Source organism: Anas acuta, chromosome 4, assembly GCF_963932015.1.
Source record: "Anas acuta chromosome 4, bAnaAcu1.1, whole genome shotgun sequence".
Taxonomy (NCBI): Eukaryota; Metazoa; Chordata; class Aves; order Anseriformes; family Anatidae; genus Anas; species Anas acuta.
Genome location: NC_088982.1, coordinates 64,487,060 through 64,511,025, shown reverse-complemented (window position 1 = coordinate 64,511,025; position 23,966 = coordinate 64,487,060). Strand labels below are relative to the sequence as shown.

Sequence of the window (23,966 nt, the reverse complement as noted above, 5' to 3'; positions counted from 1 at the left end):
TTATCTTCAGTAACTCTACTGAAATCAAAGGAGTTACTTTCACTTTAAGGACTGGAGCTGAGATCAGCATCCACTTAATGCAACACTAATTATGGATGTTATGGATTCCACCAGTCCTTGACAGTTTTGCTGACACTTGCAATTTCACCCAAGAGTGACATTTTTCTTAAAGCACCAAACCTTGGAGCCTTCATTTTCATTTGTCTCTTTTTTTTTTTTTTTTCCTTTTTTTCTGCCCCCATTTCAATCTCAAGAGCATTGGAAAAAAAGTCTGAGATGTTCCAACAGTAAGAGACAATTAACCGCAAACGTTTTAGAAAAAGTTTTGCATTTTCTCTGGCAATTTCACATCTTTAAAGGTGTGCTTGGGTTTGGAATTTAGTGATGTCAGACTAATTCTCTTCTATGATACCATGTAGATATTTCAGCTTAAAATTCAGGAAATAGCTGGGTTTCTGGCTGAACAAAAATCACATTTGAAGGTGAGTCAGCTGCAAACATTGCTGAAGAAAACCAAGTTTCCAGTTCTGTTAGGTACAGCATGGTTACAGTTCAAATGTGGTTTGTTTTTAGCCTTTTTCCTGTGCTTCACAGCTGTCAGCACCACAAAGGCACACTCCTAAGCACTCTATCCTGCTGCCAACAGCCGGGAAAATGACAGCCTGCCATTATAGTGTCAGCCTGGGAATGATGAAGCAAGAGCAGTAGCTAGTCACTATGTGTAGTACATAACCATTTAAAGTTGCAAGTTCATGTAAGTACTAAATTGTCACTCATTTCAGTGTGAAATCTGCTGTTAGGGCATAATCTCAAGTGTCCTGGAACAGCAATCTACAGCATTGCAGTCTTAAAGATCTCTTAATGAAGAGAAACACTTAAAATTTATACTTTGCCACTAAAGGAATTGGCCAGATCATCTATTAGCGCTGTTTTAGTACGGTTAACATGTTATTTTTCCTACATGAAGTTTAATTAATGCAGCGAGCAGCATATAGGACAAAGAGACAGCAGCAGGGCTATTCCCTGCTTGTCTCCATCTATGGACTGATGCATTTATTATTCTATTTCAGGAGATGAGGCAGCCACCACACACAAACACATGCAGACACCCCTCAGCAAAAAATACCAGCTGTGAAAGGGAGGGAAGAAGTCTGCTCCTCCATCAGTTCTTCATGGGGAAATTCACAAGTAGGTTTGTATGGGAGGCTCCCAGGATCACAATGGAGCTGGAGTAATCCTAGCAAGTCAACTCAAAGCCTGGGAAAACAATTTAATCAGAAGGGTCCAAGACAACTCTACTTGGTCAAGCCAGATCCATGCATGCCTGGAAGAGGCACATCCCCAGGGGCTGGAGGAGCCTTAACAGAGCCCCCAAAAATAGAAGAGAAAAGAAAGTAGCAGAATGCACCCCACCCTAACAGCATGGGCTGCAGTGCTTTAAGTAATGTCTCTGCCTTGCCTACAGTAGGGTGCAATTATCTGTACCACAGAGACATCTTTATTTCTACACTGTTTAAAAGTTGTTTTTTTGTTATTGTTGTTGTTGTTGTTTATTTGTTTTTCTAAGTAGTGCAATAAATTTTTGATTAGAGGGGAGCAAGATGGGGTATGGGGAGGTTGGAGAAAGCTCTCTGAAGGTAGCCTTTGCATTCAGCACAGAAGTCATCCCTTGCACTATGCAAAGGCAAAAGCTTGGGCAACATCTGAATTTGCATGTCTCTCCCTTCCTCAGGCAAGCTGTTCAGAGAAAGAGAAAAGAAAGGTTCATTTCATTTGGAGAAGTTGTCCTAGGACTGTCCTGGTTCAGTGCTTCTCCATCTGATCACAGCACAGGGGAAGGAACCCCAGAGATAAAGCATGTCTATCTTCTCTTTTGCTTTAATGAAAGGACCCTGGCAGGTCTGATTTCTTATTCTTGAGCATGTGCATATCCCAGCTTGTCAGTAAATATAGGCTATTAAAAAGACTATTACTTAAAACTTCTCTTTAGCTTGATTTGGCAATTGCCTTTGTTTGAAGGGTGTGGTGGAAAAAAAAAAAAAAAAAGGAAAAAATAATAAACTTTTTATATTTGTACATACCTGAAAGAGGGAAATAAGGACCAACATAAAACCATGTAAGCACAGAGATGCTCAAGGAGAGCATGTTAAAAGGGAGCAGCTCTGAGCAGTCATGTTGTTTCCTTCATTATGGGAAGAACACTGGGCAGAGAGATGCTACACCAAGCAACACCAACCAGCAACAGGCTAAAACCAGATCTGGTGCCTGGATCCTACAGAGACTTGTGCTCATGATGCATCAGGTTCTCCCCAGCAAAGCCCAATGCACTAATCCACGAGGAAATGAGTTGTACTTTTGGCTCAAACAGAGCTTAATCTATGTTATGTTCTTCTGAACAGAATTTACACAAAGATTTAGTTCTTTCTGGTGCCAAGCTCATAATTCAGCTCAGTGTGTTTTTGTGTGTGTGTGTGTGTGTGAGTGTTTTTTCTATATTACATTGCTGAATGCAGTGATTTATTGTTTTAGCCTTAATTGTGACCTCATTTTCATCCTCGTCTTGTTCCTCTTTAATTAGTTTCATGAAGCTGTAATAAATTAGCCTAGCAATGTTCTTGATAAGCACATACTTGCTCACTTATTTCTTTCAGTAAAATCCATAACGAATGCATTGGACTGGTTTACTCCATCAAGCCATGAACATTTGGTTCTCCCTAATGTCTGAAGCCCAAATTCACACAGGCATTTTGGAGTATATATTAATACAACCTGCTCTCATGTATGAGAAATATGAGATGTGTATGTGTATATATATGAATATAGATGTAGATGTATATATGTAGATGTATATATGTATATAGTATGAAATATGTATATAGGAGATGTATTTATTTATTTATTTATTTATTTATTTATTTATTTTAAAGCTACTTGGCTTCATTCTGCATGGGTCTCCTGCTTGAAGAACAGTTGAGTTGGCGTTTGTCTGGTTCCCAGTCATCATGCACCAAATCTGGTAAGCAAGGTCCATGACTAGCTTGTTTTCTTTCCATTTTGCCACCCATTGTACAAAAGGTTGATTCCACCACCTCCACTGCTGCCTTCCTTACTGCACTGCGCAAGAACCACGTGCCTGCATAGCGAAGAGGACTGGCTAGGCTGTTGTTTACTGGAACTCACAGAAGGGACTGGGAATGTCAAAGAAAGCCTGGAAGAGCAAAGCGTGAAAATATCCTGTGCCTCCTAGCAATTCCACCTGAAAGACACTCTGCCTACTCTGCTGCAAGGGGAGAATGCAAACAGATGTCTGTGCAGATGTACAGCCTCACTCCAGGTGCATAGCACCAGGAAGGAAATGTTTTCAGGGGAGAGTGATATTTGTAAGCATCCTTTATTCTTAGACTGTGGTAGCTTCTGACATAGGCTGTTATCTATGTCCAGAACATAAAAATAAAAATAAATAAAACACTTTAAATCCACTACAAAATAAATAAACAAGGAGAATAAGATTGTTAAAGACTTTAATGAACAATGAATCTACCTGTTGCACCTAGAAGAGCTGTGTTGTCACAGCAATGGGTATCTAGCTATACAGTTTAAGTCATGTTTCAATAAGGGAGGTTGTTAATTAGTTTTTGTTCCAATTTGTAGCTTCCTGGCCTGTGGAGGACCCTTATGTCAGACTCCCTAGCCAGAAATAAAAAACTATATTTTTACATAAAAATATAATTTTATATAATAAAATATATTTTATATATAATAAACATATATTTATTTGTATATAAAATGTTCCCACATTTTTCCATTAGTGTGACTCCACTGGCATGTGCTACCCAGGGTAAATCTCAGTAAGATCTGCCTCTCCCCCCGCCCTGAACAAGTCCTTAGGCTTACCCAATTCGCAGTCTGTGTGACTGCCTGGTTTAAGAACAATTATCAGCAGCACACAGTCTAAAGCCAAGACCCCCAAGCTAGAATTTAGATGAAACAGAGACGATTATCTAAGGCAGAAAGCTCTCCAAAGCACAGCCGGGGATTTCTGTCCTGGGAGCACCCTGACACACACACACCGCCCTGGTGCAGAAACGACCTCTGTATGGCAGAGGGGAGGAGAAGGGGGTCAGCCAGTGGGAACTGGATCCCAAACACAGGCATAAAATGAAAGATACACTTGTAATAGTCTGGAAAGCCACAAGTGTATCCCAAAACCCTGGGAAACATCACTTGGAGTTTTAAAATCTAGATTTAGCAAGAACATGCCCCTTAGGGTAGTCCCAGATAGGGAAGTCTCATGGTCCAGCTCAAGGACAATGTAACCCTTCATTACCATAAGCAAATGGTCGTCTCTAGGAACAGAACCATCACAGCAAATACCACTCCAATTTGTGAGCCTCACCAACACACAAATCAATTACCACTCGTAGCTGTGATCGTTACGCAGCCCGTGTTCCCCTCTGCATTGTTTGCTCAGAAGATTGCTCTCCTTCGTCATTAACTAGCAGTGAGTTGGAAAGAAACAACTGTAATTCATACTCCAAAAGTCATCCTCCCATGTACACTCACCATTCCCAATTAAGCTCATGAAAGATTAATTCCTTAATGATTATGATTTGCACTGTTAATTAATTAGCTGCTTTTCCATGAAGTATTCAGAAGTTTGCAGAATTACTTCAATCTATTAATTAGCTTGCAGTGACTGTATAAATAGTGAGTAACTCCCTTCATTCTCCTTGCCCCTTAGACAAATTATCTGCTGCTTGGCCTTCCTGTCCACCTCCCTGCCCACACCATGCAGAATCTGTTTCATCCACTGCTGCAAACATTCATGATTTGCTTACTCATTTTTCTAAGAGGATAATATAACCAAGGAGCAGACACAGTTGACTCACATCACTTTCTTTCCTTGGGGAGAATGTATTTTGATATGAACCCTACCTCTCTTCATGCTCCCCAGGCTGACCAGACCTGCAACTGAGTATGCATCTACTGTCCTGCTACACCAGAACGACACAAGGCTGCTCTGGCTGAGTTGGGTGCTCCAGATCTGGAGGAGAAAGAGCATAGAGCAAGAGCCCTTCTAGCTCTCGCTGCATTTTGAGTTACTCAAATCAGTGTCTAAGCTGCTCTGAACAGTGGTCCTAGGCCCAAATTCCCACTGTGCTTACATTGCATCATTTCAACTTTCTTGTAGTCAGATTACTCTGTACCAGTTTAGATACTTCCTACCACTACAGTAAACCATGTCCCGGTGCCTGGTTCCCAACAGGAGAAGCTGAACAATCCCTGGAGCATTTCTCTGCCCCTCTTTCCTGCTGTTACTGGTGCTTGGTGACTCACTGCACACAACCTGCTAAGCCATTGCTGCTGGAAAGCCCCACCAAACACAACACTGCGGCTTCATCAAAATAAATACTGCCTATCTCCTTCCTCCACACCACCGCCAGCACAGTAAAACCCGTAACCAGGGAAGAAGAGATCTCAGATCTTCAAAATGGGGCTCGGAGAGAGGCACATAAATAAGCCCTGCATGAATTAGAGGGGGGAAAGGGGAGGGAATCTGCAAGCAATGCCACTTGCTACCTGCCACCAAGCCTCTCTCACAGCTTCTAGCACCCCTGAGATTGCCAGGAGGAGGTCTGAAAGGCCAGGTGATGCGCCACGTGCCCCATTGTCACATCCTCCCCTCTGTCACTTGTGCTGCCCTGACTATATATGTTGGAGCACCCAGGCCAGTGGAATGGGTTTTTTCCTACTGAATTATAAATGTCTCCAGCATGGCAGGGAAAGGAAGCAGTTGTGCATTGCTGATGCTGTGGGGATGAACACAGTACATTACAGTAGGATATTATCCAGCTGATAGCATATATGGTCCATTGAGCTTTTCCCTGCTGCAAACAGAAACAATCGTGCAAGCAGGAGGATGTACTGTGGGCAAGACTGCCACCACATGGTACAAGGACAAATCCAGAACAGAAGTGGGGAAAACCGACCTCACACCTCCAAACAGCCCTGACCTCTTTGGACAGCTGTAGCCAAATCTTGCTGTCTCTGCCTGATCAATTAATTTGGTCCTTCTCTCCCATCCTGCAACATCTGCAGAGCTCCTATCCAGCAGCACTGCCCCCGGGAGGGAAACGCTCCTTGGGGCCGTGGTATGAGGCAGTAAATGCAGACACCACAAGGAGCTCACTCCCCTCCGGGCAGCACCCCACCATGTTACACACAGATGAGAGGGAGCCAGGAACACAACGTGGGCAGCTGGCCAGCCAGTAAATTAATTTCAAAGGCAGGCAGGTGATAGATGGGGTTCACATGGGAAAAAAGGAGAGAATAAATTGCCCATCTGGGGCTGATACAGCAAAGAGCAGCGCAGGACGGAGTGAAATGAATGGGCATAGAGGGATCAAGGAATGAGAGCCTGAGTGGCAAGCACATAATTGAATCCCTGAGGCCTGGATCCTGTTTTCAAGCTACATGGGACTGCGAATGCAGAAGCACTGCTGAACTGAATGATTCATGGTGTGTGCGTGACAGACAGGACCCCCAGAGCAATATTTTATGGGCTTGGAGGTAGGAATGCCACTAACAGTATGGTGAGGGAATTTGATGAGATGAGGGGCTTCATCTACATCCTCCTGTAAATCTTTGAGCACAGCCCTTAAGAGAACAGCCTGGAACAATCTGCCAAAATTAGACATGATGCCACAGCTAGCACTCTGGACCTGAGCAGGGAGTCAGCTTTCAGCTGGCATTAGTCCCCTCTGCGCCACAAACCCAGGCTTACACCAAAAGGTTATCAGAACACTTGTCAGGGAGACTAAAATGGTCAGAAAACTCAGCTCTCACCCCTGTGTTCTTCTCCGTCCTGCTTCTGTGCCAGGTTTAAGCTGGCAGAAATGGTCAACTAACCAGCGCCAAACTATTTCCAGGGTGATCCTAATCTCACCAAGAGCATGGGCCCTCTAGTGACTCAGGGAAGAGGCTTTCAGCACTTTCCCTTGTGTTGTGCTACGCTACTTCAAGGTTGTCGTTTGTTTTTACCCCTGTATTTACTCAGAGGGATAGGCATGCTCCTGTACTTGTGGCAAGAGACTCACATACCATTTTTTACCATTTTTTACCATTTACCATTTTTACCATTTACCACCACTTGTGGCAAAGAGCATATTCCACACCACAGAGCTGAATCATCCAGTCTAAGGTAGCAGGAAATCTGATGCCTTAGCCCCAGCACTTCTGTCACCATAGCAGGCTAAGACCTCTCCCTATACCTGATTTAAGTGGATGGGGCGGTAGATTTTCTTATTTCAAAATTGTGAAATAATTTTACACTGAGAACTGGTGCCTCCTGGCCTCTACTTACCTTGCACTGACACCTAAGCCCATGCTGCTCACATCCTCGAGCAAAGTTGATAATCATGTCCTTGGGCAGACTGACTCTCTGTGAGCAGAGATCTGATTTCACTAAACAAGGGTCCAAAATAGCTCTCCACTTGTCCCACCTTCATGAAATAATGTATTTTCTTAGTAGGTTCAACGGTCGTACTCTCTGGAGGCACTGGGAGATGCCCAAAGTAGATGTTAATACACTGATTTGAATGCTGTCCATGCGATCCTGTTCCAAAAACATTTCTCTCTATGAATTTTGTACTTAACTGTTCAGTGACACACACCTAAAAATTAATATCTTAAGAGGGGACTCCTACCTAGACAATCCCCTTGTTTTTATTTCATTCGGCTAGTACCTTTTCCTTTAAAATCACACCTTCAATAAGCAAGGCAACTCACCCAAGCCTAAACTTTTGGGTATTAAACTCCCTGATGTTCATATTTTTTCCCAGCTTTGGGACTACACTTCTCCCACGTAAAACCTTTCCAGGAGTTAAAGATTCCCCAGGGAAGGCAAATTCAGCAACCATCCAGAAAATAAAACAGTAACAGAATGATGCTCCCTTCTCAAACAACTTAGCAGGCAAAGCTGGGGCAAAAACGTGGGCAGGGCTGGGGAAGGAGACAAGCACAGAGAAATACCCCATTAAATGCTCCACCAGCCGTGAAACATTCTGGTTAGGCATCTTGCTTAAAATAGCCAAGCTAAAAGTTGATTTGGCAACAAACATCCCTTGTGTCAGGTATGAATGCCAAAGGTGTGTTCTGACAAATCACATACCTCAATCAGCTTGCAGAGGTCACCTGCAGGAATAACAACATATTCATCAGATAACAACATAATCTCATTATGATGCCCTGTGGGGGCACACAGGTAAAGAAAAGCCATGCTTGGGATATCTTGGAGGCCAACACAGGGACGGGAAGGATGTGTGAAGCATGGTATGTACCCATATGAGACACAGCGAATATTATTGGGTTCTATATAAATCAGTTATTATTGGGTTCGTCAAATATTATTGCGTTCATCAAATATTATTGGATTCTATATAAACCAAATATTATTGGGTTCATCAAATATCATTGGGTTCATCAAATATCATTGGGTTTCTATATAAATCAGTTATTATTGGGTTCATCAAATATCATTGGGTTCATCAAATATCATTGGGTTCTATATAAATCAAATATTATTGGGTTCATCAAATACTATTGGATTCATCAGATATTATTGGGGTTCTTTATAAATCAAATATTATTGGGTTCATCAAGTATTATTGGGTTCTATATAAATCAAATATTATTGGGTTCATCAAATATTATTGGGTTCATCAAATATTACTGGGTTCTATATAAATCAAATATTATCGGGTTCATCAAATATTATCGGGTTCATCAAATATTAATGGGTTCTATATAAATAAAATATTATAGGGCTCATCAAATAGTATTGGGTTCACCAAATATTATTGAGTTCTATACAAATAGAATATTATCAGGTTCGTCAAATATTATTGGATTCATCAAATATCATTGGGTTCTATATAAATCAAATATTATTGGGTTCATCAAATACTATTGGAGTTCTATATAAATCAGATATTATTGGGTTCATCAAATGTTATTGGGTTCATCAAATATTATTGGGTTCTATATAAATCAAATTTTATAGGGTTCATCAAATATTATTCGGTTCGTCGAATACTATTGGGTTATTGGGTTCTCTATAAACCAAATATGATCGAGCTCATGAACTATCACTGGGTTCCGTGCCCCAGCTCGTACCCACACACTCACAGCCCCTTTCACAAGCAGCCCAGCCCTTCAGAGACCTCACACCACCCACCTTTATGCTACCGGAGCCCTTGATGCTACGTGGCGGCAACCCTTGGGTTTGGTAGAGCCCGTCCACGTTATCCCCACCTGCCCCACGATGCTCCCGGCCCTGCCGCGAACCCCCCGGCCCCGTGTGTTCCCCAGTGCCCCCCCGGTCCCCGCGGGTGCCCCGCAGCGCGTCCCCGCCCCGCCGCGCCCCCGTTGCGTTGCCGTTGGCGTTGGCGTTGGCGGAGATGGCGGCGGCGCTGCCGGTGCTCGTCCTGCTGCCGGCTCTCCTCGCCGGTACCGACACGGGCCGGCGGCGAGCTCTGGGTTGCGGGGACGTGGGAGCGGGGAGGGACCCTCACGGTGACGGGAGGCAGGGAAAGGGAAAGCCCGAGCCGGTACCGGGCAGAGGGCAGCGGGCAGCAGCCGGTACCGGGGGGATGCTGCGGGTGGAACCGGGCGGTACCGGGCGGGGTGTGGGGCAGGCAGCGGCTGGTCCGGGGGTTTGGGGACCACACCGGCTTGTCCCAGCCTCTGGGGGGGGATCCGGGACGGGGGGAATCTCGGCGGGACCCGGGCGTCGTTAACGGCGGCTTCTCTCTCCGCAGGGCTCCTGTCGCGTCCCGGTGCCGCTGCGAGTGTGCCGGTGGGTGCAGCCAGAGACCCCCCGGTCCCCATAACCCTAACCCTAACCCCAACCCTAAACCCTAACCCCAATCCTAAACCCTAACCCTAACCCTAAACCCTAAACCCTAACCCTAACCCCCGGGAAGGGAGACCCCGCAGACCTCCGTGTGCCTCCCGGGGCACTGCAGCCGCTCCCCCTAAATCCCAGGCACTGAGGGGGAAGCCTCAGCACCCTGCCACCCCTCCCGTACCCCCACTCAGGACCTCCTTGCAGAGAGGCTGTGCCTGTCAGGGGCTGTGACCGCAGGAGATGCTCCGCAGAGCACCCCGAGGCACCTGCACCAGCCAGTCCGCCTGTTGCAGGGCTGCAGCACGCCTGCCATGGGGAGATCACTCCTTAATTCCCATCTCCTATCAGCTAGGTCTGTAGGCATCCTTCCTGGGATGCCCATTGCCCGCTTCTGACACAAGACATCGGAAGGAGCTGCATTTTGTAGCACACCACCGACTTGTCAATATGCCCTGACACAGCCACACACTTGCAGATCAATCTCTGCTAGGCAGCAGAAGCCAAGTGATAATTTCCCATACAAGCACGACAGATAACGTGGCACTTTATAACGCTGTGCCACCCCTTGTTGAGCTCTCATTTCTGTGTGTATATACCAGTATCCTTTGGAAGCTCTCAGAAGTTCTCCTGCTAAACTGGGAGGACTAGAGAAACTCATTTCAGCCGGTGTGTGACTTGCTGTGTATCTGTATTCTCCAGCCTGTGTGCGACATGTATGGTGTGCCTGGATGTCCAAAGGACTACAATCCGGTTTGTGGGACCGATGGAGAGACCTACTCAAATGAGTGTGTGCTCTGCCTTTCAAACAGGTAATTCCAACCTTCCTTTCACATCGGCTTCCTTTACAAGTAAAACATGCACCCTCACATCCCAATTAACTGAACAGTTAGTGGCTTTGAGTCATTCACAGTCTGTTAAAGCAAATGACAAAATTGAAAGAAAATTGGCAAACCAATTGTTAAACCTACAATTTGGGAGAAGTTTGGAAAGCCCAGCAAATCAAAGGGCAGACATAGTGTTACCTGTGAAAAGGGGAGAGAAGAGGTGCTGTCATGTCACATTGTTAAGAACCTGCTCATCATTGCTACCTAAAATGATAACGGAGTAAGTTAATAAGTGATTGACATGTAGATAGTCAGAGGGGAAAAAAAAAAGTGTAAGCAAATCTGATACAGATTTGTCAGAAATAATCCAATCAAATCCATAAGATTTAGGATTTTTGGCAAGATAACTGGCCTAGCAGAGTAGAAGAAACCAGAAGTGCTACTCCTTGACATTAACAAGGCATTTTACATAGCTCCACTTGACATTCACATAAGAAGACAAATAGTTTTTCAACCAAAATTAAAGGATGAAGAGAGAGCAGTTTGAAATGCTGGAGTTTAACAGCAGTAATCAAGCTGGAAAGTGCTATTAAATGGGATTTCCTTTAGCTGCAGTACACAATTTAATATGTGTTTAATAATGAATTGGATACTGAAATAAAGACAATAAAAATTTTCAAAATTACATGGGATACAATGAACTGTGCAGGGCAGTATCAGAATTCCCAGGGGTCAGGAGGAAAGCATCAGAAATGCTAAAAATTCAATACATAAGGAAGAGCCGCATGCCATGGACAAATGAAAACAGAGCCTCCAAGGCTGGCAAAGAGACCAATTGCAGCATACCACTGTGTGGTGGTCACCACGTGCTGGGATGGGTTGTTACTGAGTTAATTTGCAAAACAGTTAAGTAGATGGAAAGGAAGTCTAGACATAAGGAAAATTTAAGTTGTCGAGCATATTTATTAATAAACTTTGCAGTCCTTTGCAGGACATTTTCAAGAGCACATCAGAAAAGCAGCTATCTGAGCTGATAAAGCATATTCGATCCTTTTTCAGAATAGAATGATGGAAATCCAGTCTTTTTTTATCCATTTCTAGGATACTGGTTTTTTAGGCATGATCCCTCAGCTTCAGGAGGTGCATGCTGAATTCCTGAATACAGCGCTGCACACAGCACAAAGGGATCTCTAAAGTTTACTACTTGTTTTCCACTCCATTCCTTAAGTAGTTGTTGATGAGGCTTATGTCTTATAATAAATACGCATGTTTTGTGTGAAATATGCAACACAGGATTTGAGATGCTTACACAACATGGGTTTTGTCTTAGCCATCTCTTTGGCTGGCTTATTCAGAAAAGTATTTTCATCTAAAGGGACACAAGGTGGTTGGATACTATCTTGATTTTTTTTTTTTTCTTCAATAATTCAGTAGTTGGCCTACTCATTGTCTTTCTAGTGCAGCCTGGAGAACTTTGTTTTGAAGTGTTTTACTTGGCATGAGCACAAGGAGAGAACACTTTGTCTTACTGGAAGTATTTCAGCTTTGCAAAATGGTTCTTGGTCGTAAGCAATGGTCATTTCACTTCAAGGAGTGTAGAGTACAGTCCGTAACTCAAGAGGGGAGAACAAAGAGGTCTTTCTGCTCTTCTTAGCAAGTGGCATGACCAGTAGCTGCCAAGATAAATAGAATAATCTGGTGATGTAGAAATAGATACATGGGCATATCGCATGGTGACTTACAAACCACTCAGCTCTAAATTAACTTAGGCAATTCTTAGCAGTCATCTGGCAGGTGATTTCCAGCCCCTGTTTAAGTCCACTGAAGGACTTACTTCCCTGATGGCAAAGGAAGTACCACCCATGGGCTTTTTTAGCAAGACTGTGTGAGCACCTGGAGAGCCCCAGGTCCTGAAAAGCATTACGGTACTGCAGGAGAGGTTTTGCATCTCCTGGGCTTGATTTTTTTTTTCATTTATATTCCCAAGTTGCTCCTCTACCTTCTGGTTAAAAGATCCCTAATTAGTACAGATTTTCCTGACCTTTGGGTAATCACAAACCACTTGAATTTCATGAGGAGTAAAAAAGCTTGATTCTATTAAGATAGAGAGACAAACTGAAGATCTAGGGCAGTCTGCATTATATCACTTTCTTCTTGCATCCACACTTACTTGGTAAACTGAGATTTGCAATTGGAGCACTGCAAACTACCATTTATCGGACTTGTTAAAAAAAATAAAAAATGATCCCAGACTAACAGAGATTTTGCTAAAATTTCCTTTAAGAAGATTCCATCATTCCAAGAACCAGACATGCAAAATTGAGCAAGTCTGGGCTGCAGAAAAGCACCAGAATGTGCACTGAACTCCCAAATGCAAGGGAGACTTTCTGTCAGTATTAGACCTGGTTCCCACTTTGAGCACTGTGAATTTGACTTGCATTACTGCTTTTTAATGGACACTCCAGACCTCGTGGCAAGCTTTGTCAGGTGGTTTGATGCATCTCAGACTTGCAGTTGGATTTACCATGTTCTTATAGGCCTTCTTATTAGCCTGAAGTGAGGCTGTCTCTGGTAAGTTATTTGTTCTGTGTGTCTGATCCATAAATCTTTTCATCAGTTACTCTGCAGTAAGGTTTGCTATAAGTGATTCAATTAAAACCATTACTACATTTAACTGGGCATATGGGAGAGTCTATAAAATGTCTCTGTTACAGTTCTTCCCCTCTAAAATAATTTTGTTTTGCTTGCAGTGAAGATAAAAAGAACGTCCAAATTTACAAGAGGGGACCGTGTTGATATGTCAGATGGCACCTCATGAAGAAAATGGGAGGGACAAAGCCAGTTTAAATAGAAACAATACTTTTAATGTACCTCCTATGTAGTCTGTCTTAATAAATAACTTTGCCTGTTCAAACAAAGTCCTGTTAGTGTATTTAAACCTCATAGACACAGTGTGTTTATAGCCTGAACTGGAGTCACTTCCTGCAGTAGAAGTGACAGCGAAAATTGCAGGGGAACATGAAGACTGGTGTAAAAGGGTGCGGCATGAAGTGGGTCTGGCAGGCCTCCCGCTGCCTGCAGGACAAACGCTGGGATTCAGTTCTGCCACAGACCCCTTGTCGTGCAAACGAGCACATGGAGCTCCCTGTCTCTCTGCTAAGCACCTCCGAAGCTGAGCGGATGGCATTTGGGTTCGGCAGTCCCTCTACCTCTGCTCAAGGCCTGCTCTCATCCTGCCTCCAGCCAAGGCCTTCGTCAGGCTTCACGGGGCAGAGGTGCACGGCGTGCCTCCCGCCTGCTGAGGGGTCACAGCCTGGTGACTTGTGCTTTGACAACAGCAATGTTATCATCCTGCATTCCTTTCGAAGGGCCAGACCCAGCCTTACGTGACAGCACATGCCTATCTTCATTCCCTCAGTGCAAAAAACAATCGCTGACAGAGTGATCTCACTCATGGCGTGACGGTTATTTGATAAATAACTGTGCTTGCAAAGGAGCTTTAACAACCCCAATCCTCTTAGCTGTAGAAATGTCCCTTCAGTATTTGAAGAAAACGTGTATAGCATTGCATTTTTTTTGGCAAAACTCAGACAAAAACAAACAGCACAAAAGACAACAAATCCAAACAAAAAATAGCATATTAGGCTGACAGTTATAATTACATTAGAGCACTGCTTCCAGCATAGGAATGCTTCAAGATAAAACCTTAGAGGTGTTTTTAAATCTTCCTAATTTTCTGCATTAAAAGAGATAATTCAGCAGTGCAAGAGTATGTGAACTCACCAAATCTGCCCCTGACATCTGTTTTTCATATTCTGCACGTTAAAATAAAATATTTCAAATATTTGAGCATCTTGATTTTTTTCCTTAGATCAGAGATCTGATTCAAAGCCTGATGGAAGTAGACCATGAAGGAACATGCCTGACTCCAGAGAAATGTCAGATAGTCTCTTTTCCCTCTCATTACCAGTATTTTGTTAGCCTGTACTACTAAATATTCATTATGTTTGTCCTCGGTTGCACTGGACAATGAACAAGAGCTGAAGGGCGAGAACCACAGCCTGAATCCCGTGGGAGACTAGTAAGGAAAAGGCATGAACTTGTGGGTTTTGGTATTGCTCACTAGGTGGCAGCATTTTTTTTCTTTCAAATCTCATTTTATTTTACGTTCTTGGTAGAGGTGTCGCAGGAGTCTGTTAATGACTTTCGTTTGTACACATAAATATTCTGTTAGGAGCTATTTATTTTCATCTGTATTATTAGTGTCATTACAGTCCTGGTAAGTAGTCAAACTCTTGGCAGAATAAACTTGTGTTGTTTTTTTTTTCCTGATCATCGAATCCAACGATGTTTGCTGCAAGAGACTACAGTGTAGTATTTTGTAATAACGCTATTCGGTGGGCAGATACCTGTGGCATTCACTGACATGGTTACGATTGCACTGAGTCCTGTTTTAGCTTCATGACTCTTGTTGCTGGTCACATAGCAATTTTTGAAAGTTGCATTTTCAAAACATTTATGGAAGCAGCGTAGGTTTCTGGTTAAAGCATTCTTAATTAGATAACCTTAGAAAAAGTCATTTTGCTCTGAAACTGTCTCACCTTTACATTAAGAAAAAATTACTCTTTTTGAAGTGCTTTTTTATCTATTGGTTATAAATTTTGTAAGATTCTGGTACACTTGTTTTATTATAACATTTACACAGATGTGTTGTTTTTTTTCCTTGTTGTTATATACAGAAGCGTTTAAAGTTGACCCAAAACTGTACCTACTTACTTTAATCTGTTCCTGTTTACCAGTAAGAGAGGCAAAGGTACTGAAAAAATCCTCCTGTGATGCTTTCTAGAGCAGACTGAGATGTTAAACTTGTCTTGTAATTGTCTGGTGTCCTTATGGGTCCTGTGGAATATTCCAGCAAGCCTCAAACTGTGCCCTGGAAGGGTCTGGCTTTCCTGGAAATCCTTTATCTTATCTTCCATTCCTAGCTTCAGATATTTTGGATACTTGGGAAGCTGCAGATGTCCTTAAAGGGGAAGCGGAACTGAGCCTTCACCCTTCCTCTGTAATTGGAAGTCATCTGTCCAAGTGAGGAGTGAATCCTTTATGAACCTTTGGGGCTGCTCTGTGATAGCTATCTGCATGCACTGTCTTATCTTCCAGTAATCTTTGGGAAATTCCAAATATCTTTTTTTTTTTTTTTTTTTTTTTTTTTTTTTTCTGTTTGTGAATAAAGGAAAATCAGCTTTGAACTTACATGGGAGTCAGAACTCTCCTGGGGATTTTTTAAATGCAAAAGTTGGTGTTCTGTAAATTTATCAATATGCTTGCCCTACAATGTGCCTGCCTTCCCTAAGCTTAAGCTAGGAGACATAAACACAGCTAGAAAATATGAAGTGGTAATGATATGATTGTGGATGGGGAGTCAGTTCAGTGGCTAAGTTTATCTAAGAGCTCTCAGGACAATATGGCAATTTCTGTGTTTGGAAGCTAGGTAGCTTTGCAACTGTAATCAAAGTTTAAAACAACTATATGTATCGTCATAATACTCATGTCAGAGTCAAATAGGAGAAGACAGCAAAGCAACTCATCTGTCTGGATCAGTCAAAGTAAAGATTTCCTAAGTTTGTATTATAAGGGTCCGTAAACTCTTAGTAGCACATTTTCTTTTATGAAGATCTGGTGATCTGGTTGAGCCCAAAGGGGGGAAAAGCTGCATAATGGTGGGAATTCTTCCATTTCTACACAGAGGAAGAAGGATACCCTTAAGGTGCCCTTAAAAAAAAAAAAAAAAAAAAAAAAAAAAAAAGGTTTTTTTTAACTCTGAAATGAAAACCAGGTGTTTGGGTTCATGAGGAGGGAAACAAGTATTTGCCTACTCTTCACATTTAACTATATTAAGTTACATCATCTCTTGACACTGCTTTTAGACTCTGCAATGCACCAGTGAGCCAGAAGACACATTTATGGAATAATGTGCCAGAACATGGTTTTTGTGGTTCTTCTATACAATTTCAGTCATGAAAAGAATTGATTTTTACCTTACAAGCAGATGAGATGTTCCTGTATCAAGTAGCCAGGGGACTGTTACCAGAGTTGCTTTTCTGGTAATTTGCTGGCAGTCAGTCTTTGGGCTGTGAGAAAGAAGGGATTTCCTTCCTCCTTTTCACCATGTGTTAATTCCCTGATCTAGGAATCTCTCTCACTGAAGGTTTACTGTCAGGTAGTGCAAATGAACAGTTGGAAGAAAAGTGGTCCAAAACTGAAAATATAGTTAAAAAAAAAAAAAAAAGCAGGAAATCCATACATATGTGCATATTTCATTCTCTTGTCCTGTTAAGGTTGAAAGGATCGAAATAGAAAACCAAAGAGATACTCAGTGATGCAGAAGAAAAACACGGAGAGGGGATGATCTCAGTCTTTCAGGAACACTGATTTTTTTTTTGTCCACTCAACAATCCAGTGAATGTGCATTCTCACAGCTCTGAGCTCCTCTCCATTCTGCTACTCCGAGTATGTTTGATCTCCGGGCACTGAAAGAAGCAACGAAAAATAGTCTTAAGCACATTCCTGAGATTTTTTCCCACCACCACTGCTCTGTTGATGCACTGTGCAGCTGTTAGCAGAGAATCTGCCAATTCTGACATACAGACACTCGATTTGATTATTTATTTTTTTGTGGGTCATGAGGATGTAAGAGTGGAGGTAGATAGACACCGAACCAAAGGCAATAATGAAAGGGTAGGAACTTGTACTTTGGCCCGGCCAGGATTTTTGCGTACATGCCAAATGAAGAGTTCAGCACTGTTTCATTTTGTTGTCCTCTTTGCTCTGCAGTGAAGTGGTTCACTTTATGCAGAAGAAGTATCCGGGATCACTCATGCTGTAGCTAGCTAGGCTGTGACAGAAGCTTTAAAAATACCCAGCTGGAAAACAGAAGTCCCAAGCCAACTGAATCACATTTAGCCCTAAAGCATTTACCCCAACCTCCACGTGCTAGTGCCAGCATTTGTCAGCTGTCTAGTGAGCCAGCTGGGTGAATGGGTCTTTCCCTGGGATAGAGCAGCTAAGGGAAAAGATCTGGGTCTTTTTTTAAGAGTAATCAATTCCCTCCTTCAGTTGTCTGCGAGGTCACACGAGGCCTTTTGTTGGCCAAGTAGGGTAAGAAACAAGACAAGACGCAGGGAGGAGGACTTGCTTTCTTGAGGAATGCTGGCTTGCCACACGCACTGCACAGCAGCCAAAGGTTGCGTTATTCGCGTAACGTCACTGGTGTATTTACTGCCTCGTAGTGATGACAATGAAACGCAGCAACACTGTGGAGGAAAGGCAATGAGGGAAGGATAATATAGGTTGCAATACTGGATCCTCCGCTTTAACTGCTTGCTGGTTTGAAGCATGGCCAAAGGCTTCCCCAGGACATACCTGATCAATTGCTGACTTGGGATCAGGGAAAGGGACAAGCCATAAAATCCTAGGGCAAGATATGTGTGCTGCCCAGGCTTATGTCCAACTTCTGCAGCAAGATGTATTCGAGTCACCTGTAAATTACAGATTTATTTTTTTTTTCTGTTCATAATTTCTCCTAATTTCCAACCAGAACCTCTCCTGGTGCAATTTGAGTCCATTCCCTCTTGTCCTATCGCTGCCTCACAACTTTAGGAAAGACAGGGAAATTCATGTTTTTATTTGTTTATATATTGATCCTTGTTTGCTACCCTCTCAACTAGGGACAGTAAGTGTCCAGCAGCATGTCCCTTACGCACATGCTGGCTGGCAATCCTCCTTAGGAGTCCAAGTCTTGGGAGGAAGTACACGGAAAGACCAGTGTTCTCTGTGAGCACTGGTCTTCCTTTTTCACCTTTTATTGCTGAGTGTGACATCGTATGGTACAGAATATCCCTTTGGTTGGTTTAGGTCAGCTGCCCTGGCAATGTTTCTTTTCTCACTTTCTTGCCCACCCCCTAGGAAGGTTAGAGAGAGTCCTGATGCTGTGCCAGCACTGCTCAGCAGCAGACACAACACTGGTGTGATAACACTGCTGTTCTAGCTACAAGTGCAGAGCACAACACTATGGGCTGCTGCAGGGAAAGACAACATCCCAGCCAGACCCAGTACACTGTTACATCCAGGTCGCCCAGCCTTACCTTGTTTATCCTGTGCTTTGGTACCTCAAGCATCTCAAAGGCCCTGCATTGAACTCACTCCATTGTTAATGTCTTTCTGGGGAGCCTAAATTGGACCCATACCCAGATTTGGTCTCACCCAGGCCCAATAGATGGGAACAATCTTCTCCTTTATTTCTGTGGTTGCACTCTTGCTGATACAGAGTGCACAGAGTGCTGAGGGGAAGGATGTTTCTCATGGAGAGGAGTCATTTTCCACTAACTGATGCTAATGCCCGAGGCAGCAGAACCACTTGCTGATTTCCTTTCAGACCATTTCATGCATGTAGACTTACAGTTCAGAGCTACAGACCTTAAGGACAGAGGCAGGGTGACAAAGTCTGTCCTCTGTAGCCATCAGCACTTTTGGCAGTAGCATAAACTTCTTGTTAAATAAGCATGGTGATGCGAGGCAAATGAATCCTGCTGTGTTGTTATATGTGTGTCCAAATTCGTCCATAAGGACTCCTGGTTTACATAGGTGACATGGGATATGATCTCATTGGGAGAAACTGCAATAAGCCCCATATTCTTATCAGGAGTCTAAGCATGTTGCTATTGAAATGCTGTATTGGGACTGGCATATATCCTCACGCTAATGGACATTTTGCTTTATTGTAACTAACAAAAACCCAGCACTAAAGAAAAGGAAGTCCCTTAAGCCTGTTTTTGGTCACTCGATGGAGAAACTGTGGGACATACACAGTGCTGTACAGCAGGTGGCAGTGAGAGGCCTGGGCAGCGGGGTCAGTGGAGCACCTGTGAAGGTGAAACTGACTGCAGCCCCCAGCTGAAAAGATACTGGTGAAAAGTTGCTCAGGACTTAAAAGAGACTGAACAGATTCAGAAAAAAAATAATTTTTTGTTGTTGTTGTTGTTGTTGTTGTTGTTGTTTTTTGTTTGTTTTGTTTTTTTTTGTTTTGGTTTGGTTTGGTTTGGTTTGGTTTGGTTTGGTTTGTTTGTTTTTGTTTTTTTTTGGTAGGACCACATTCCAGACTCTGAAATCAGCACAGATACAAAGGAAAAATGGACAAAATGAAGATCTTTGGCCTGAGATTTACTCTGTAATTGTTTTTAAAAAACATTAACCCTTGGAAGTAATGGTTAAATATGTAGGCATGAATAATGAGAAGCTCTTGGATGTCCTACACTTCGTAGCTTAGGAAGCATAAAGAAGCTGCTGCTGACAAGGGGCATGAAGAATGTTGCTTTTTCATAGATTACCAGTGACAGCACGTTGGCACTAGCTGAAGAGGGTTTAGGAGGTGGGATCCACCTTCGGAGACATCGCTGAAGCCGAGGCAGGGCAGTGGCCAAGACCAGGAGAGCTGTGCCTGACCATTGCAGTGGGGAGCTGAGCCTTGAGCCATGGCTCCCAAGAACTGCCCTCTAGAAATGTGTTTGTTGGAGAGAAAGCTGCGTGGAGTTAATACCTGCACATACAGCCTTGAGGTGCAGAGCTGGGAGAGGCAGCAAGCAGCTCTCAGCAGCTGCTCACCTGTGTCTGAGGTGGCCCTCCATAGCAGGGAAAGAAAAGCAGCTCAGTGTCCCCAGCAGGGACATATCCTCTTTTTCACCAAAGTTCTTGGTTCTCTGCAGCTCCACGGAGCTGGTGCTGGGGTTGGACACACCATCATTTTGGCCGCACAGAGTCCCCAGCCCACAAGCGAGCAAATGGAGCAGTCTCTCCTTGAGGCCTGGCTGGGCAGAGCCTGAGCTGACACCACGCAAGTGCCCTGGCAGAAGGGAAGGGGACAGTGGGACTGTGGGACCCTGAGAGCAGGGCCATCCTTGTCACTGGCATCACAAGGAGAACAAGGAGGCCAGGGAGCTGCTGCAGCCCTGAAGCAAACACCCACAGTGAGGGGCACTCCTCCAGCCCTTCATGACCCTGCTCCAGTGAGAAATAAAGTCCCTTCACCGTCCTGTATTTAAGTGAGTTGGGACTTTGGAAACCTGACAGCTTTGGCCTCGAGGTTATGACTAGGACAGGTTTCTGCAGGCCTCCCAGTTCCCTGACTTCTTTCCTAAAAAATGTACAGCCATCTGAACCTCTGGAAGGGCGCTCGCTACTCTTCACATTCCTCTGGCACTCCAGGAGTAAAGAGCAGATCTGCTTGTCTCCTCCTGCCTCTTCCCTGCTTTTATAATCACCAGTACTGTAGCCAGCGTTTTCCTGGGCTGGGTACAAGAGGCAGCTCACACATGTGATGCCCAGCTGGCTCTCTGCATGCTAGGGCATGCTCTGCCTACAAGCAATGGCAGGGCTGTTGAAAAGCCTCCTGGCAAGGAACTGCAAGTATCAGAGCCTATTTTAGTCACTTCAAAACAATCTGGTTAGTAAGAGGGAGGACAGGATGGAGAAAGACTGTACCCCAGGCAGAGATTGCAGATGGAAATGCCAATGAGATGACACTGTTCTCTGAGAATTATTGGCTCAACTAGAGGAACAATAAAACATCCCAGTTTCCATCTGCGTGGCTGTAGCCAGTGGACAAAGAAAAGGCACTGATTCCACTGGAAGTCACATCTGATTCGTATCTGTCTGGCCTGAATCAGCGCTGATGCTGAGGAGAGATGGGCTGAACCTTGCCTACTAAAATAAAAAGGAAAATGCACTAAAGAGGCAAGCCAGCTCTGCTTTGAGCACTTTACATCTGAGCCAAAAGCTCCTGGGAAGCCCCTCTTTGGTCAGGGTGGAATTGTATAGTGAGCTGACCGGTGTCCTTCAGAGCTATAGCAAAGAGACAGCCTGGAAGGCATGGCTGTAGGGACACAGCATTGCCTTATAAACATCCTTTCTCTGGGGAAAGTTTTTTTCAGTATGGTCATTCTGTGCATCTCTTGCTGCTGTTTTGCCAGCTTTGTGATCAAAAGATCAATGATTCAGTGAAGTTCTTGTGTTTTGAGCAAAGGCAATTGTTAGCAGCTCCCTACAGAGCAGCTCACCAACTGCAAGAGGTATCCTTTGAGTCAGTACTGACTGGTTAGGAAATTCTGCTCTAACTGAAGGGAAGCAAACAAAGTCTGTAAAGCTGTGTAGCCAGAAAACCCCAACACAATAATAACAAAACAAAACAAGAGGAAAAGAAAGCAGAAGATGCCTTTTGCAGCTTCCCTGGGCATTGGTATGTTACAGGGAAAAGGGAAGGTTTTGGTCTTTTTCTTATGGTTGGTTTTCAGGGGGGTGGAGGGAGTTTCTGGAAAGCACACATTTTTTAACCTGTCTACTTAGAAAAAAAAGAAAAAAAAAATCTCTGCTCAATGCCCAGAAAAGAGATACTGGTACTAACCCTCATTTGCAAGAAAGAAAACGTGACAAAATTCAGGAAAGACATGTGCATGCCAAAGAGGCGAATCAGACATTCAGGAAACCTGAATTATACCCCTTTCTTCTCCTGACGGATTGACAGGTCACTTCTCCTCTCTCCTCTTAATCTTCTTTCCATCCTGCCTGCTCACTGCTTCAGAGGGACATTTGGGCCAGGACAGCCATGAGCTACGGGTATAATTGCCCCAACAAAGTGTCTCCAGCCAACGTGCTGCCGTAGTGCGAGTGCCTGGCTGATACCCAAGCCTCTGTGAGCTGAGTCCAGATGAGTGGGATGCCAAACATATGCTGCAAATGCCAAATCCTCCCTGCAATGCCACAGCGTCATGCACAATTGTCAAGTGTGCATCGCACTAGCTGCCTTTTTCCCCTGAAGGAAGGGAGACTCCACGATGGGCCTGGAGGCACCCTGCATATTGTTCCTTTTACTCTCCTGCCAAAGGGACTTCCTCTGGGGCCAAGATATCTTCTTAACAGGTCGGGCAGAACTCTGATCTCCTGCCAGGAAGAGAAACCCTTAAAGATTTCAGGATCAGAAAGGCATTAGCATTTGCCATTCGGACACAGACAGAATCGGGATGTGACTTTCACACCGTCGCTGCAGGACTCCCAGCATTTCGGCAGCTTGTCTCAGCCTGAAACACTTTGCTACCAGCACTCCTAGTGCAAGTCCGGGCTGGATTCAGAGGCTAAGTAAAATGGTGTGGGTTTTTTGTTTGTTTGTTTGTTTGTTGTTGTTGTGGGTTCTTTTTCCACATTAGAGATATTCTCTCTGTTGACAGTAATGAAGGAGGGAAGAGAGGAGTCCTTCCTGTTCCCGGGGACCAGGTACTCCTATTTGGCAATGTTTGAGGCACATGTGTGGAAGAAAATAACAGACAGCATAAAAACATGAGCAAACCTCTCTGGGCTGGGCTATCTTCCCAGCTGTCCTGTTGCCAAAAATGACCAAGAGCAGGTGGCAGGGCCGAGCAGAGGCAGGTAGCGATACCCACCACAGCTGCTGCAAGGATGTGGCATCACACGTTGCGAGGTCTCTGCCTGCACCTCGCACACTGGGGCCAAGTTTAGGGCTGTATCTTGCAGCAGGGGCCTGCAACCTGACCACATCCCCATTCCTCCAGCCACCCAGGTGTCACCACACCAGACGTTTCTTCCAACCTGCTTGCCTCCACCCATCGCAAGCCGTGCTGCTGTTGCTTAGCACCACAGATACACAACACACATCCCCTTGGCTGGGTGCCTGCCCCAGGCATGCAGGAGCAAGTCTTCTCCCCAAAACCTCCTCTAGCAGCAACTGAACAGCATCGCTTGGTTTATCAGACGGTGTAACTGCAGCAAAAGCACTCTTGCTTGGTCAGCATCATCCCACTAGGAAAACTGGCGCTGGTCTTCCTGCTCTTTGGCACAGATCTCTCTGCAATACCCATGCCTTTGCAATACCCATCCCTTGGCCCACGTTTCCCCTCACACTACAAAACCACTCAAAGTTCAGGACAGTTTGGGCTCATTGCTAAACATATGGCAGTTGCCTTGTTGGTGGTGGTGGTTTTGCCTGGGTTTGTCCAAAATAGCCCTGCCCCTCTGCCCCAGGCTCCAGCCAGCCAGACAGCTTTCTGCACGCAGTGCCAGTTTGCCTTTGCTCTGTCAGATAAGCTCAGCCACTGAAACACATATTTGTGTTTCACTGGGATTCTTGTCAGTCCTTTCTCCCTCCTCTCTGATTTTCCAGCATCCACTTC

At 44.2% G+C, this 23,966-nt stretch overlaps 1 protein-coding gene across 1 annotated transcript; it reads left to right on the top strand.

Annotated features, from left to right (window-relative positions):
- The first annotated feature begins 9,388 nt into the window (after positions 1-9,388).
- Positions 9,389-13,649, top strand: SPINK2 (serine peptidase inhibitor Kazal type 2). Its single transcript, XM_068681663.1, has 4 exons — positions 9,389-9,507; positions 9,819-9,856; positions 10,607-10,716; positions 13,482-13,649. Exons 1-4 carry the CDS (start codon positions 9,459-9,461, stop codon positions 13,525-13,527), a joined length of 243 nt encoding a protein of 80 aa, XP_068537764.1. The 5' UTR covers positions 9,389-9,458; the 3' UTR covers positions 13,528-13,649.
- Positions 13,650-23,966: the final 10,317 nt, after the last annotated feature.

Coding starts and splice junctions, on each gene's coding strand:
- SPINK2 (XM_068681663.1), top strand. CDS start 9,459: ATGGCGGCGGCGCTGCCGGTGCTCGTCCTGCTGCCGGCTCTCCTCGCC. Junction 9,508..9,818: donor GCTGCCGGCTCTCCTCGCCG/GTACCGACACGG, acceptor CTCTCTCCGCAG/GGCTCCTGTCGCGTCCCGGT. Junction 10,717..13,481: donor GTGCTCTGCCTTTCAAACAG/GTAATTCCAACC, acceptor TTTTGCTTGCAG/TGAAGATAAAAAGAACGTCC.